This window comes from Pseudorca crassidens, chromosome 16 (genome assembly GCF_039906515.1).
Source record: "Pseudorca crassidens isolate mPseCra1 chromosome 16, mPseCra1.hap1, whole genome shotgun sequence".
In the NCBI taxonomy this organism is placed as follows: Eukaryota; Metazoa; Chordata; class Mammalia; order Artiodactyla; family Delphinidae; genus Pseudorca; species Pseudorca crassidens.
Genome location: NC_090311.1, coordinates 5,357,420 through 5,370,616, shown reverse-complemented (window position 1 = coordinate 5,370,616; position 13,197 = coordinate 5,357,420). Strand labels below are relative to the sequence as shown.

The 13,197-nt window shown below is 45.7% G+C and overlaps 2 protein-coding genes across 8 annotated transcripts in view; one reads left to right on the top strand and one right to left on the bottom strand.

Moving 5' to 3' along the window:
• DOCK1 (dedicator of cytokinesis 1) overlaps window positions 1–13,197 on the top strand; it is a 526,777-nt gene that overhangs the window by 217,018 nt on the left and 296,562 nt on the right. The gene's annotated exons all lie outside the window — the stretch shown is intronic.
• The window catches only part of INSYN2A (inhibitory synaptic factor 2A), a 39,034-nt gene that overhangs the window by 7,639 nt on the left and 18,198 nt on the right, over window positions 1–13,197 (bottom strand). Inside the window, exon 2 of the mRNA XM_067709068.1 lies at window positions 10,183–10,254. Coding sequence (XP_067565169.1) covers window positions 10,183–10,254 — 72 coding nt within the window. The remainder of the gene's footprint in view (window positions 1–10,182; window positions 10,255–13,197) is intronic.

Here is a 13,197-nt window from a genome sequence, read left to right as displayed (position 1 = left end):
GTGAAACGACAGTGGAGATGCACACGCCCACCGCCACGGGGCCCCATGGAGCCACCACGCCCACACGGAAACTCAGGCAAACTCGGGGCAGCCAGCTCGCTGGGCCGTGTGATGGCTCTCACAGTGTCCTCAAAATGCAGTGCTTTATGTCCGGCTGGCTTCACGTCAGCGCCTTGGATCACACAGTGTTGTTCAGAAGAAGCTGAAAGTCAGGCTCCAAGTCACAGGCTGGGTTGTCTCCCTTGCAAGCCTGGTGAACCAGGCACATCTCTTTTTATTTACTCCTCAGCCTCAGTTTACATATGTGGTCCCGGCTGTGCCTTTAGGCAGTGGGAGAACCAGGACCCAAAATAGCCATCATACTTCCCTGGACGCATCTCCGTGTGACTACTGAGGGGCCCCATCCATCTGGCATGTCCAGAATCAGAGCGTTTCCCCAGCCTGCTGCTCGGTCTTCCCAAACTCAGCTGCCATGCAGGCACCTTGGCGTCTAGCTGGACTCGCCCTTCCCACCTGCTTCCATCAGCTGGGTACCGTGCAGCCACCCTCAGCAATCTCCAGCGCCTTCCTCTGCCCCCAAAGAACTTAGGCAGTTTTCACTTTGGCCACTGAAACAGCCGTTCAGTGCTTCTCTCTCCGTCTCTCTCTTGCCCTAACGCGTTTTCCAAGTACCAGAGTCACCTTAGGAAAACCTGAAACTCCTTGACAAACTTCCGCTCGTCCTTTAAACCGAGGGCACTTGTTGCTGCCTCCTTCCATGGATTTTCTAGACTAACCACATGTGCCCGCCCCTCCGTCCCGTCCAAACTCCTCTGGTCCACACTGCTCAGGGCCTCTGCACATTTTTATCAGAGCAGTTCTGGCTCATAGCTACTTTTTCTCAGTTCTGTGAAACGCATCGAGGGATAGACCATGTTGAATTCAACTGCATCTGTGATGCCTTTAATACAGTGACAGACTCAGCACGTGACCTCTCTGTTTACTGAATTGAAATAAACTGATGAACTGAACCCGAATCCCCTCACTTCCAGTCTTAGCAGAATGCTGCCTCTGTTTTCTAATTATAACTTACTCATCAAAATGAACATATGTACAGACAATATGTCCATTTGTTATGTACCTGTTGTGTATATGTATGGAGCTTGTTCCAGTAGTTTCCAGTATTAATAATTTGAACATAGAAATGATTCATCATAACTCTGAATCCTTCTTCCGCCACTTTTTCACACAGTAGGTGCCTAATCAAAGTTTACAGAGTCACCGTAAGATTTAAAATACTAGAAATAGATGGGTATTCAATAGTACTAATACCTGAACTATAAGATCTATTCCCTTTTCGTGATGGCCTGTGGCAAGGAAATTACGGTTATGGTTATAAAAAGCAAAACATTAGCCAGTTATCCTAGCTATAAAGTATATTCCAAAGTATCCAAAGTTATAGACAGTGACCTTTCTGAATACATCGTGGTACGTAGCCTGACCACGCAGGAGGACAGTCCTTCTTTTTAAGCTTGACTGAAGCTCCATCCTCGGTATCTTTCTTATCTGTGACTCCACTGGAATGCAAAGAGTGGTCTGGCACCCGGGCTTCATCTAAGTGCCCAAATTTGAGGGCTGGCCAGATGCACAGGGATCAGGGAACTGCGTTTGAGCCTCCTATAATTTTGCACCACAGAGAGGTCGAGGCAGAAAGACTCAAGCGCTGTTTATAACCTCCAACCATAATCATTTCTCGAGTAAGAAAGGGACCAGATCACTAACAGTGTCACATGTGTATTAAGCATATCTGATGTCACACTTCTAGCAAGCCATCAAGATCAGACATTATATTTAGAAGGGATGGATAATTATTAAATGTGGACTGCCAATTCACTGCTGTCCCTGGCCTCAACAAAGAGCACACAATTATTTTTTTTAATCTTTGAGCAGGAAGTGCATTGTAACTGCAGTTAAAAGGAGAAAACACAGGACTCTCTAAAATTGTTTGTAGTGGGTCCTTCAGGTGCCAGGGCTGGAACACCCAGCCAGGTGACCTGAGTCGGGTCAGCTGAGATCTTGGCCGTGACCTTGTCTTCTGTTCTCATCTTGAGGACGGACAATCTGTTGCCCAGAGAGGAATGACTTGCAGTCACAGTGCTTGAGCTGAAGTGCAGAGCAGCCCGGCCCCTCTGAGCCACCAGCCCAGAACGCTGAGTTGCTGACGCTCTCAGGAGCTTCCCCTCTTCTGACATGAGCAGAGAGAGAGAGAATATGGAGCAGTGACAGTTCTCAGTGCGTAGGCCAGAAAACCATTAGCTTCTTGTGCATGTCTTACGGTGTCACTGGTGACCTGTCTAAACCCCTGGGTTCCCTACCACACCTCCAGGGATGTGTTGTCTGTGGGATCAGTGCCTTCAAGGCGGCTGATGGGGCAGAAGAGTCAGCTGAGTGACAGCAGCAAACCCTAGGTGGTTTCTTTTGTCATTGAGTCCCCAAGGAATTTTACATGCTAACTTAGGGCACTCAGGTGAGGACTGGATGCTGTATCTAGCTCGTAGAAAAATCTACATGGTTGTCTAAAAGTGAATTACGCTGATTTGCTCGTGACACTGACAATGTCACTCCTTCACACTGTTTTGGACATAGGTGACTACCTCATTAATTTTGACTTTTGAGGGTCTTAAGAGGAGGGCTATCAGTATAATTAACCTTTCTCTGCTGAATAATTTTTAACTAATTGCTTTACAAGGAATATGTTGAAATGAGTAATCAGTTTTCACTTTTACAGCTGTAATCAGTTGCACATAGAATTTTTGATACTAAAGGTTAGTAAAAGGTCACTGAAGATGACTAAAACCTGATCCTTACATATTGGGGAAAACGAAAGAATATATTTTTATAATTCTAACGGAATAGACAAAACTTGGGTTATTGGTTTGGGGAATTTTTTTTTTTTAAGATGTTGGGGGTAGGAGTTTATTAATTTATTTATTTTTGCTGTGTTGGGTCTTCGTTTCCGTGCGAGGGCTTTCTCTAGTTGTGGCAGGCGGGGACCACTCTTCATCGCGGTGCGCGGGCCTCTCACTATGGCGGCCTCCCTTGTTGCGGAGCACAGGCTCAGTAGTTGTGGCTCACGGGCCTAGTTGCTCCGCGGCATGTGGGATCTTCCCAGACCAGGGCTCGAACCCGTGTCCCCTGCATTAGCAGGCAGATTCTCAACCACTGCGCCACCAGGGAAGCCCCTCAAGGAGAATTTTGAGGTTTGTTAAGTCATTCTTTTTTGTTTTTTTCTAACGTTTAGTTTACTTTATTAAAACATGTTTCCTTACATCAGAATGACATCGCCTAAAGTATTATCCAAGGAAATCCTTTCTGTCCTCTTCCTCCCACCCCCTCAGTCACTATAAATACTAGGAACAGAGCACTAAGTATTAGACAAAAGCTAATTTCCTCCACATCAGTTCATGTTGGTAAAGAACTTAATATGCACAAGTGGTGGTGATCGAAAGCAGGCCTGCAAAGGCCACTTCCACTTAGAGATAATCACTAAATGACAAAGGCAGCAAAGATTCCACTCCAAGTGGGCTCTGGACAGGCTAGACCTGGCCCCGGTTCTGCATACAAATGCAATTTACCTCTCTTAACAATAAGACTTCATTAGTTTCTAGGCGTCCAGTACTGGCTGTCCTGATTGCAGCTCCTTTTTTGCGATACTCTGGAATCAGTGGCATTTCCGTGCACATTTTTGTCTGGAATCTTTGCAGCCTTCTGTTTTGTGTTCTTATTGGTGATGCAATGAATTTCTATTGATGATTTGAGAAAATGCAAACCATTACTTCTGTGAATTCCTTTTCCATCTCATAATATTAGGGTATATTTCTCGTCTTTCCTGAAACCCTCCAATCATTTTGGAAAGGACCTTGCAGAATTTGGGAGCTTCCTTGATAAACAGTTAAAGACTTCGATGCACTGGAAGGTTCCCCAGCTGCTGTAAGGCTACATGCTTGAGTGCCAGCAGCAAGGCATCCCCTTTCATCCTTGGAAATCCTCGGGCTCTTTCTCCCCCTAATCCTTCCGGTTGTTTCCAACCCTCTAGCCTGGGGGGTGGGAGAGGTGTTCTACAGAACACATCTAAACCCTCCCCAATATGCTACCCCTCCAAGATGGTCCTCTGTCCTCTGCGTCAGCTGTCCCCGGGCGGAACACCCTGGTCGCCTTCATCTCCCTGTCCTCTGCCTTTCTTCACTGTGTCTGTGGCCCCCACACCTCCGGTGCAGAAGGTTCCCTGTTGTTGTCATTGTGTTGTTACGAGGTCTTACGGTAGGGGTTCTACGGGGTTGTCTTCAGCCAGATCACCAGTTCCTCCCGCCTCCCGGTGTGTGGGGCCATCATGCCCCTCATCTCCTAGGAGTTCCATGAAAAATGCTGAGGAAACGCACAGAAGCACCAAATGGAAGGGACCCGGGTGCTTTATCAGAACAGGTGTTTGAAATTTCACCTCTACTTGACCATCCATGGATCATATCAAAAGATGGAAATACAACGTAGACAACAGGGCATCCTGCAAACTCCCTCCCTCTGGGGTGTTGACAACAAAGTGATAGGCAGCCGGGCAGTGTTTCCCTTCCCTTCGGGGGCCAAGTCCACTCACGGATTCACTGCATAATTATTAGTGTCACTTGAGGCTGGCTGTGGGTGGCCCTGATGATACAGAAAGGACGCAGGTGCGGGCAGTGTCCTCCTGAAGGGGACAGGTGTTGTAGGACTTGGAACTAATGGTAGGAATTCTAATACTTTACAGGAAGATTTAAATTCTGGTAAAGATTCTACTTAATTAGTCTGAATCATCATTATCATTATCTTTCAAAGCTCGCTTTCATTCCCCAAAGCCTTTGAACTGAGGTTAGCACAGGCTCTCCTCATAAAAATGCACAAATTTGAATTCAAGCCATTTTGTTGTGGTATTATTTTACGAATTAACCACTTCAGTAAAGCAGGGAAATGGTATGTTGCATTGTTCCTTTTTGAAACAAAATCTGAACAAAGGATGAATCATCAGTTAGCGTGACTCATCGGATTAGTTTGACAAGAGACCTACTGAGACGGGGTGGATACAAAGGATTTCAACTGCTGATGAGCTAAGATTATATTAGTACTTTATCCGTCGAATATTTTCTGAAATAATTATAGCCTATTTTGACAGGAAATATGGATGATAGCCAGAAAAGTTATACTACAGAAAACTAAAACTTGTATCCCTTGTTATCTTGTTTCATGCTGAGATGGTCTTAAATTAGAATTTCACAATTGGTCCAGATCAAAATGGAAAGCATGTCATTTTAGGAAACAAAAACTGTAGTCATGTCAACCACCTCCAAATTCCCACTGATGGACGATACCACTTTTGGTGCTTGGGTTTCAGTGTCTAGGAAGCAGGGCAATCCACTGCCCAAGGATGGTTGCTTCGGCTCTTTGTAAATCGATTTGCCAGTACGGGAATGGATGCTGTTTGGTTGAGAAATGCCCTGTGAATGCCCAAACTTTCATCTCCAAGTAGACTTTCTTCTGAAGTTCTCAGATCCATTCCTCTCATGATTGCAGATCACTGACTCACGGCATTTCAGAGCTAGAAAGGACCTACCTGATCCCTTCCTTCAATCATGCAGGACTTGGAGATCTAATGGACACCCCTCCAAAGACAGAGGATGGCAGCTCAGCCCTGACCTCTGGGGCGCCCCTATCTGAGCATCAGTCCCAGGCAGGCTGATTTTCACAACCTTTCGTTTGTGGCCCTGGAGGCCCTTTTTCTATGAAATTGCTTCAGGATCTTTTGTCCCTTTGATATTTTTTTTCCATGACGGACTTATTTTTTTTTACAGAGAAATATGCCACCCAAGGCAAAGGCACACATTTATTCAAGGGCTTGCGTTGCTAGAACCACAGGCAGCCGTGTCTTGGACACGGCCCCCTTTGCATGTCCCTAGGCCAGTGTTACTGGCAACATGGTGGATTCTTACATGCTCGGAGAGGGTACTTGGGTTTTGGGTGAAAAGCAGTGTGTAGATGCAAGATGGGCGGGATCAAATTCATTGACCTCCAGGGCTCTCTGCCTGCCAGCAAACAGGTATGACAAGTGACAACATGTGGAAACTGGCAGCTCTGATGGCCCCTCATGTTCGCCCAGGCTCTGGGACAACCACAGGTCTTTGGCATTTTAAAATGTCTTTATTTTGAAACTCCTTCAACCTATTCAGTTCTGAGGTGCTGCGGGCATCCTCTGGGAAAGACCCAGAAGAGTGGCAGAGATGGTGGTACAGGGACTCTTAGAACATTCCTGAAGTCTAGGGTGCAGGCCCTGGTACCTGAGAGCCTGGGTGCAGAGCCAGGCATAGAACCAACTGCAGGGACTCCGAGCTTGAACTCATCCCCTCCTGATGGGATCGTCTCTACAGAGGTGTGTTTGCAGGAATTGATGGAGGATTTGTTGCAACGTCCTCCGTGAAAGGAGATGCACTTGAATCATAAAGCCTTTGCAATTTGGACACTCCCGCTGGCTCACCTCTGAGATGTTCTGGCTGCCCGCTGGCACTGCTCCAGGGTCACCTGGACAGGTGGTTTCTTCTGCCCAAGGCCTGTTGTGTTCTGGATGCTTTTCTATCAGAGAAACCTCTATCCTTCATGAAGCATTTGACATTCGAGGATTGAATCACAGGGCTGGCTGTACACTGAGAAGTCATCTGGGCGAATTCTCCCTTGCTCTATGCCCCCCATTCTTTTTTGGCAGAAGGGAACCCCAAGGGAAATCACCTATCTGGAGGTAGGAACAGCTGCCAGCCACCACTCTCTTGTACCAGTCTTTGGTTTCCTGATGGGATCATGAGAGCCCCCTTCACCGAGGTGCTGGGTTAGTCACCACCACTGTGCCCCCCACGATGGAACTGCCGCCCACGCGGGGCTGGATGCTCCTGGCAAACAGGCTCCTCTGTTGTTGCTCCCTGACCCTCTGTCCTCACTTCTCCAGCTGTGTGCTCACCAAGGGGATGCTGGGTTTGGATCTGTTTATGCCGTTTGTACTCACCATTGAAATGATGTGATTTATTTGAGTGTTACATAAACCAATGAGATACACTGGAGGCAAGAGAGAATTATTTCTGTGGGTTAGATGTTTTGGACAGAGGAGCTTGCTACAAAGTACTGAGTGTGACAAAGGGAGGGGCACATCGGCGCCCAGAAGGACCCTGAAATCAGGTTCTGTCACGAGACGGTGTTCTACCTCAGGAAAATGGGTGTGGTTCGTGGCAGGTACCTTGGAAGTCCAGTGGGGGTGACCACGGGCACAGAAGACATCTGGGCTTCGCCTCAAAAGATTGGCATAACTTAACATCACGTACATTGTAAGACAATTATATGATTCAAATTCAAATAACATGTTTACGTTTACGATTTCTCTTTTGACTGGTGTTCCAGTTAGTGAACCAGAAGTGAGCTTTCTTTCCTCTCATCTGTAGTGCTCAGAAAACTCTTGCTAATGTCAAGAACCAAACCAGTGTCAAGAGTAACTGTTAAATTTAAACAGTTATAATTTTAAATTATATCCTATATAAAGTGACAGGAAAACTGGGAAACAATTTAACGAAGATGTTTGTTCAACTTGGTAGTAATATAGAGACCTCTGTTTGAATTCTTAGCAGGAAGACTGCTTTTTGGGGCAGTGGGAGTCTGGCTGAAATGTTACTAGTAAGCCTTCCTTCTCTTTGCAGCAGAAGTTGGAGTGTTGGGAAATTTTTATTGTTGTTATCACTCTCATGGGGGGATTTTAAAACACTTTCCCGAAAGAGCTATCTAAAATTCCACCTCTTCTCTAGTACCGCCTCTCCCGGGATGCTCTGTGCGCTTAGAGAGGGGGCTTACTCACTGTAGGGTGGCATGGCTGTAGAGGCCCCCACTGTACACAGTTCCTGAGGATGCACAGTCCCTGCAGTCACATCTTTGATGACAAGGTCTCTGTGAAGAGACGCATTTCCCCAGTTTGCGGGAGATGAGCAAAGTGGTCGCAGTGACTCAATCCCTCTACCTGGTGAGTGAGTCTTACGAAATTTTGTCAAATTCTTGTGGTGCTGGAACTCCCAGTTCTCACGATAAATGGGCCAGTGGCCTGTGTACTGGGATTCACACAGATCGCTGGGTGAGCCATGTCTAAACAGTAACCACTCAAGGCTAATTCCTGTCCTTCACAGACTGTTAAATCACTTTAAACATGACTTTTTTTTTTTTTAATGTAAGTTACTTCTGGATTTAGAGCTAAATTTATGTAAATTACTTCAATTTACATTGGAGAGTGTCCTAATAAATTCTTCTTTCAGTCACCCACAAAATGTTAAGTGGGTTTACATCATCAGGCTCACTCTTCGCAACTTCTTTGGAAATCTGGGTTCACTTCGACTCTGTATAGCATTGGAGACTGGAGGCGTTTTAGCTCCCAGAGGAGCAGAAGCTAAATGGTGAGGATACTTATGCCAGGAGCTCTCAGTTCTTCATTTCTTTTCCTAATTGACTGGTTTAACGAAAGCATTTTTTTTCTTTGAAAGCATTTTATTTTATGTCACTTACATCCCTTCACTGTTGATTCAAAATTGTTTCGCATAATATGGGTGTAGTAAAAAGATTCCCACTGACCAAACTTCTCTAAGTCTGTATTTGGAGCGCTTGACGTTTCTTGCCTGGGCGCTTGATTTTCACCTCCTTGTTAATAGCGGAGAGCAATCGGGCATCTCGGCCTGCTGGGCCAGGGCTGCTGCAGGGGACCCGGGTCCCTCTGGGTAGCCAGGAGGCCTTAGCAGTTTGTGTGCCTTTTAGTAGATTGTAACCAGGCCATGGTTCCTGCAAGGCAGGCTTTCTCAGTCTTGGCACAGTTGACAGTTTGGATGGGCTGACTCTGTGTCATGGAGGGCTGTCCTAGGCATTATAGGATGTTAGCAGCATCGCTGGCCTCTACCTAGTAGATGCAGTAGCACCTCTCCAGTGGTGACAGCTGAAAGCACCTCCCTCCATTCTTGCCAGATGTGCCCTGGGAGGCAGAATCTCCCTGGGTCGAGAACCTCTGCAGGACGGACTTTTGCTACGGTGGTACCGGAGCTCGTGTCTGCCCTGTGGTTTCTTCTGCTGCAACCACACCAGTCGCCAGGTGACCCAACTCTACTTTTAAAGAACCTGGGGCCCAGTCTGGGATGCTCCGTCTGGATTGGAGATGGGATGGACCCAAGACTGTGTGGACTCAAGCTTTTTGCCATTGTTAAGACATTTATACCCTCTCCCTGTCTCTACCTTCTTGATAGGAGGGTGGTAACTTTGAAGATCTCTTTAGCAGGTGTTTTTTGGTTGAGATTGGCGTTCCTTTATACAGTTTTAGATATAAAACTGTGCAGCTTTTTCTTGTTGTTGATAATTTGGCAAATCAAGTAAAATTGTTCTTCAGGCTTAATTTAAAAAAATGAACTAAATCATAACATCTCTTACTGCTCTCATCTTTTGCTTACGAAAATTACATTTCCAAAAAGAAAAAATAAAAAAGACAGTAACCTCTCTGAAGGTCATGACCATGTCTTAAAATCCTAAATTATTGCCAAAAGCCTAACATGCTTTTTGCTTGTTGAAAGTTTCTGCTGTATTCTTGTCAACGTGAGTAATCTAAACGCACTTCACATTGAAAAACAGGAAGACCAGCCATAGGGCTCTAGACAGGGGCTTATGCCCCAAGGGACATAAGTGCCACAACCCTGGTGATTCCCCAGGACATAAACTGCACACTGGGTTTTTCTGTGGTATTCCTAGCACATACAGTGTGGTTTGCAGCCTTTGATCTATACCATCTGAAGGTCTTACATTTCACAGCCATTACGGAACACACAGTACAGTGTTCATGGCTGTCGATTCTGAGGGAGCAAGCCATCAAACTTACACCGATTTTGGAAACACTGCTGAGATCCATTTGCCAGACCCATGGGTTCAAGCTCTCCCTCATCCCGTGATTCTGTACGTGAGGTTGAGTATTCAGAAGCAGCCTAGAATTCTGGTCAGGAAAGGTTCTTTACTTTTTGTCTGATATAATCACCCCAGCATGATCCCAGATGATTCTTGCATTCGTGGGTAAACATCATTTGTCACTCATAATAACAAAGTGGGAAGAGGAGAACGTTGACATACCTATAGATAATACATGCACTGTTCCTGCATGTGTCACAATTAGCTGTGTCTTGCCCAGTCCGATATGAAAGCCTACAAGATAAGAACAGGAGAGCATTACACGTGGTGGCTGCTGGCTGCTGGCTTCTCTCGAGCACACAGCTCCAATCAGATTCTTTCCCAACGCCATTGCTCGTTATGGTAATAGAAATCGATCAGTGTGTTTCCCATTTTGCTCCTGTCTCTGCATTTATTGTATACGACCAACGCAACCTCTATAGCGGATACTTAAATTAAACCTAGGATGCGAACATAAACTACTGGATGAAGTAAATAACCTGATTTTGTTCTAAGCAAAGGGAGTTTGGGATGTTTCAGTGCAGCTTGGTCTTTATGGTGTTTGAAAGAAACTTCGATGGGAAACCAACCCCAGATCTTCTGACTTGTTTCTGCCCCACCACCCCTCGGCCTGCGAGAGGAGGGGTCTGCAGACTGGGGCCCTCAGGCGAATCCCACTGTGAGCCAGCAAGCTAAGAGTGAATTTCACATTCATAAATGGTTGAAAAAGATTGAAAGAATAATAATATTTGGAACACGTGAAAACTAATGAAATTAAATTTTCAGTGTCCATAAATAAAGTTTTAAGTTTTGATAATAAAGAATAGTGAACATTTTCACGTTAGTAGCTACAATACCCTTGGTCTGCAAATCCCAGGATACTCACTCTCTAGCTCTTTAGAGAAAAAAATTTGCTGACCTACGTGGTAGAGTGTCGTGCTGCATTGTCAATGCTTTCTGACACCGTCCCTCGCTACATTCTCTGGTGAGTTCTGTCAGCCCTATGAGACTAGACATTTTTAGGAGGAGAGGTAGGGGTGCTGATTCTCTTCCCATTAACAGAAATAACCTTAGAGTATTTTTTGGAGTATATTCTGGAAGGTTGTATAGACTTAAGGGTTTGATGAAAGGATTTTCTTGAATCTTTCTCAGCCCAGTCACCCCAAGAAGCTAGTTTTGGGGAGCTTTCATAATGTTTTTCCTACCACTTTGGCCGGCCTTCCCTCTCTGATATTTTTAACGTGCAGGCGTATTTTATTCTGAATATTACTTTGTGCTAAGGGACAAACATGCTAACCAGAATCTGTTAAATCAGTGGCAGAAGAAGAGCTTCCATCTGAATTGCCTTATACATACTTCGGGGGCAGATTTACCTTTGGAGAGTGACTCAACATAATAATAGTGCTCAGAAGGTTTTCTGTCAACATGGACAGTCGATATTTTATCACCTTCCCTATGTAAACTTCTCTTGCACGCATCATGGATTTTGAATTGAAATTAACTTTTGTTTTCCTCATTATATTTGGTGTTGCATAAACATTTGACAAAAGGATTTTCCTATCCATGCCACGTTGTCGCAGTGAGCTTTGGTGAACTCGGACCTGACCTTTGAGCTCTGTGCATTTCATTTATTAATCAAGTGACAATATTCTGTCCTAAAGTGTCGCCAGTCAGTGCCTGTGGCCCGTGATATTCGAGCCAGAGTTGGAATCACTGTGGCTGCGTTTGTGTTGACCTCTGTCCCCCATTTCGGACGCCTTTGGATGCCCACTTGGGGTCTTTTCCTCTCCCCTGAGCTTTGTCAGGAAGAGCTTGTGCATCACACCTTCCTCTTTTCCTTAGCCCTTTCCTCCTGATGACAAGCCCCAAGGGTACATTCCTCCTGAACCTTCCTCCCTGGCTCCAGATTTGTCGAACCCATACCAAGGGTCCTCTGTGTTAGACATTGACCTCCATTCTCCCATGCCTTATTATATATAAAAGGCCTTTCTCCATCCCACTGATTTTACTGGAGCTCTGTCCTAAGCTCATGTCTGGCCGTGGTCATTTTGTAGGGTAGAATAAGCATGGTGCTTGAGCACAAGTCCTGGCAATGACATGTTTGCTGCAGGACGTGTCTGTCCCGCTGTTAGGCTGGGCTGCAGACGGGGGACAGCTCCTCTGTGTGTTGCATTGGTGTGTATTAAGCAGCAGCCAGGGAAGGGGATATGTAATAGTTTTCTGTATGCCCTAGTCACATTCTAAAGTTTAGGCTTTTAAGAGAAAACAGACGAAATCAAGGGCATTTCCTATCCTTTATCTGAGGGGCACGCTTACTGGGCTCTAAGGAAAATCCGACTTCCATGCTTGCAGAACTTTCCTGCTTGAGACCTCAGGAAGAATCTGCATCAGTTCTCATCGACACCAACACCCCTTCCTTGCCCAGGAGCATGGAGTTCCCAAGTGTCTTACTTACATTAGAGCCTCAAGTCTTCGAATTAATTACGCTACCTCATTTTACAGAGGAGAATATAGCAACACTTCAGGTCTGGGATCTCATTATTCTTAGACCCCAGGCTTCTGATGCTCCGGGATGCCCTGCTCGAACCTTGGGACCTGTGTTCTGCACTTTGTATAATTGCCACCTTGGGATAGTCAATGAGTCCAGCACTGACGGGACAAAGACTTCAGGCACCTAAAACGCACAAGAGAACTCTCTTCCAGGACCTTGGGGTTCTTCAGTTATAAACTGCTCTTTTTAAAGCCCTTTCGGAACAGACTATTCTTATCACTTGGTAAAAAGCACGCATTTTCCCCCTGTTATAATCAGAAAGCAAATAATGATTAAGTGCCATTAGGTGTCAGACATCATTTTGGCTACTGAGGAGACATTTTGGAATAAGATTGTGTCCTTGTCCTCGAAGCTTACAGCAGAGTGGGAGAGCCAGACAGGCAACACATGAACACATGAACGAATGAATGAATGGCTTTGGATACGGCTCGTTGTTGAGGAAGTGTTGTACGGGTGGCTTTGGCTAACCCCCCCCCCCCCCGAGGACCCTGCATTTGGAATGAGACCTGGATGATAATGAAAGAGCAGTTAGTCATCTCCAGATCTAGAGATGAGTTTTGCAAACAAAAGGGCCATCACTTGTGAACGTCGTAATGGGAATGATGTTGGCATGTTTGCAGGACAGATAAAAGGGCCAGTGTGGCTAG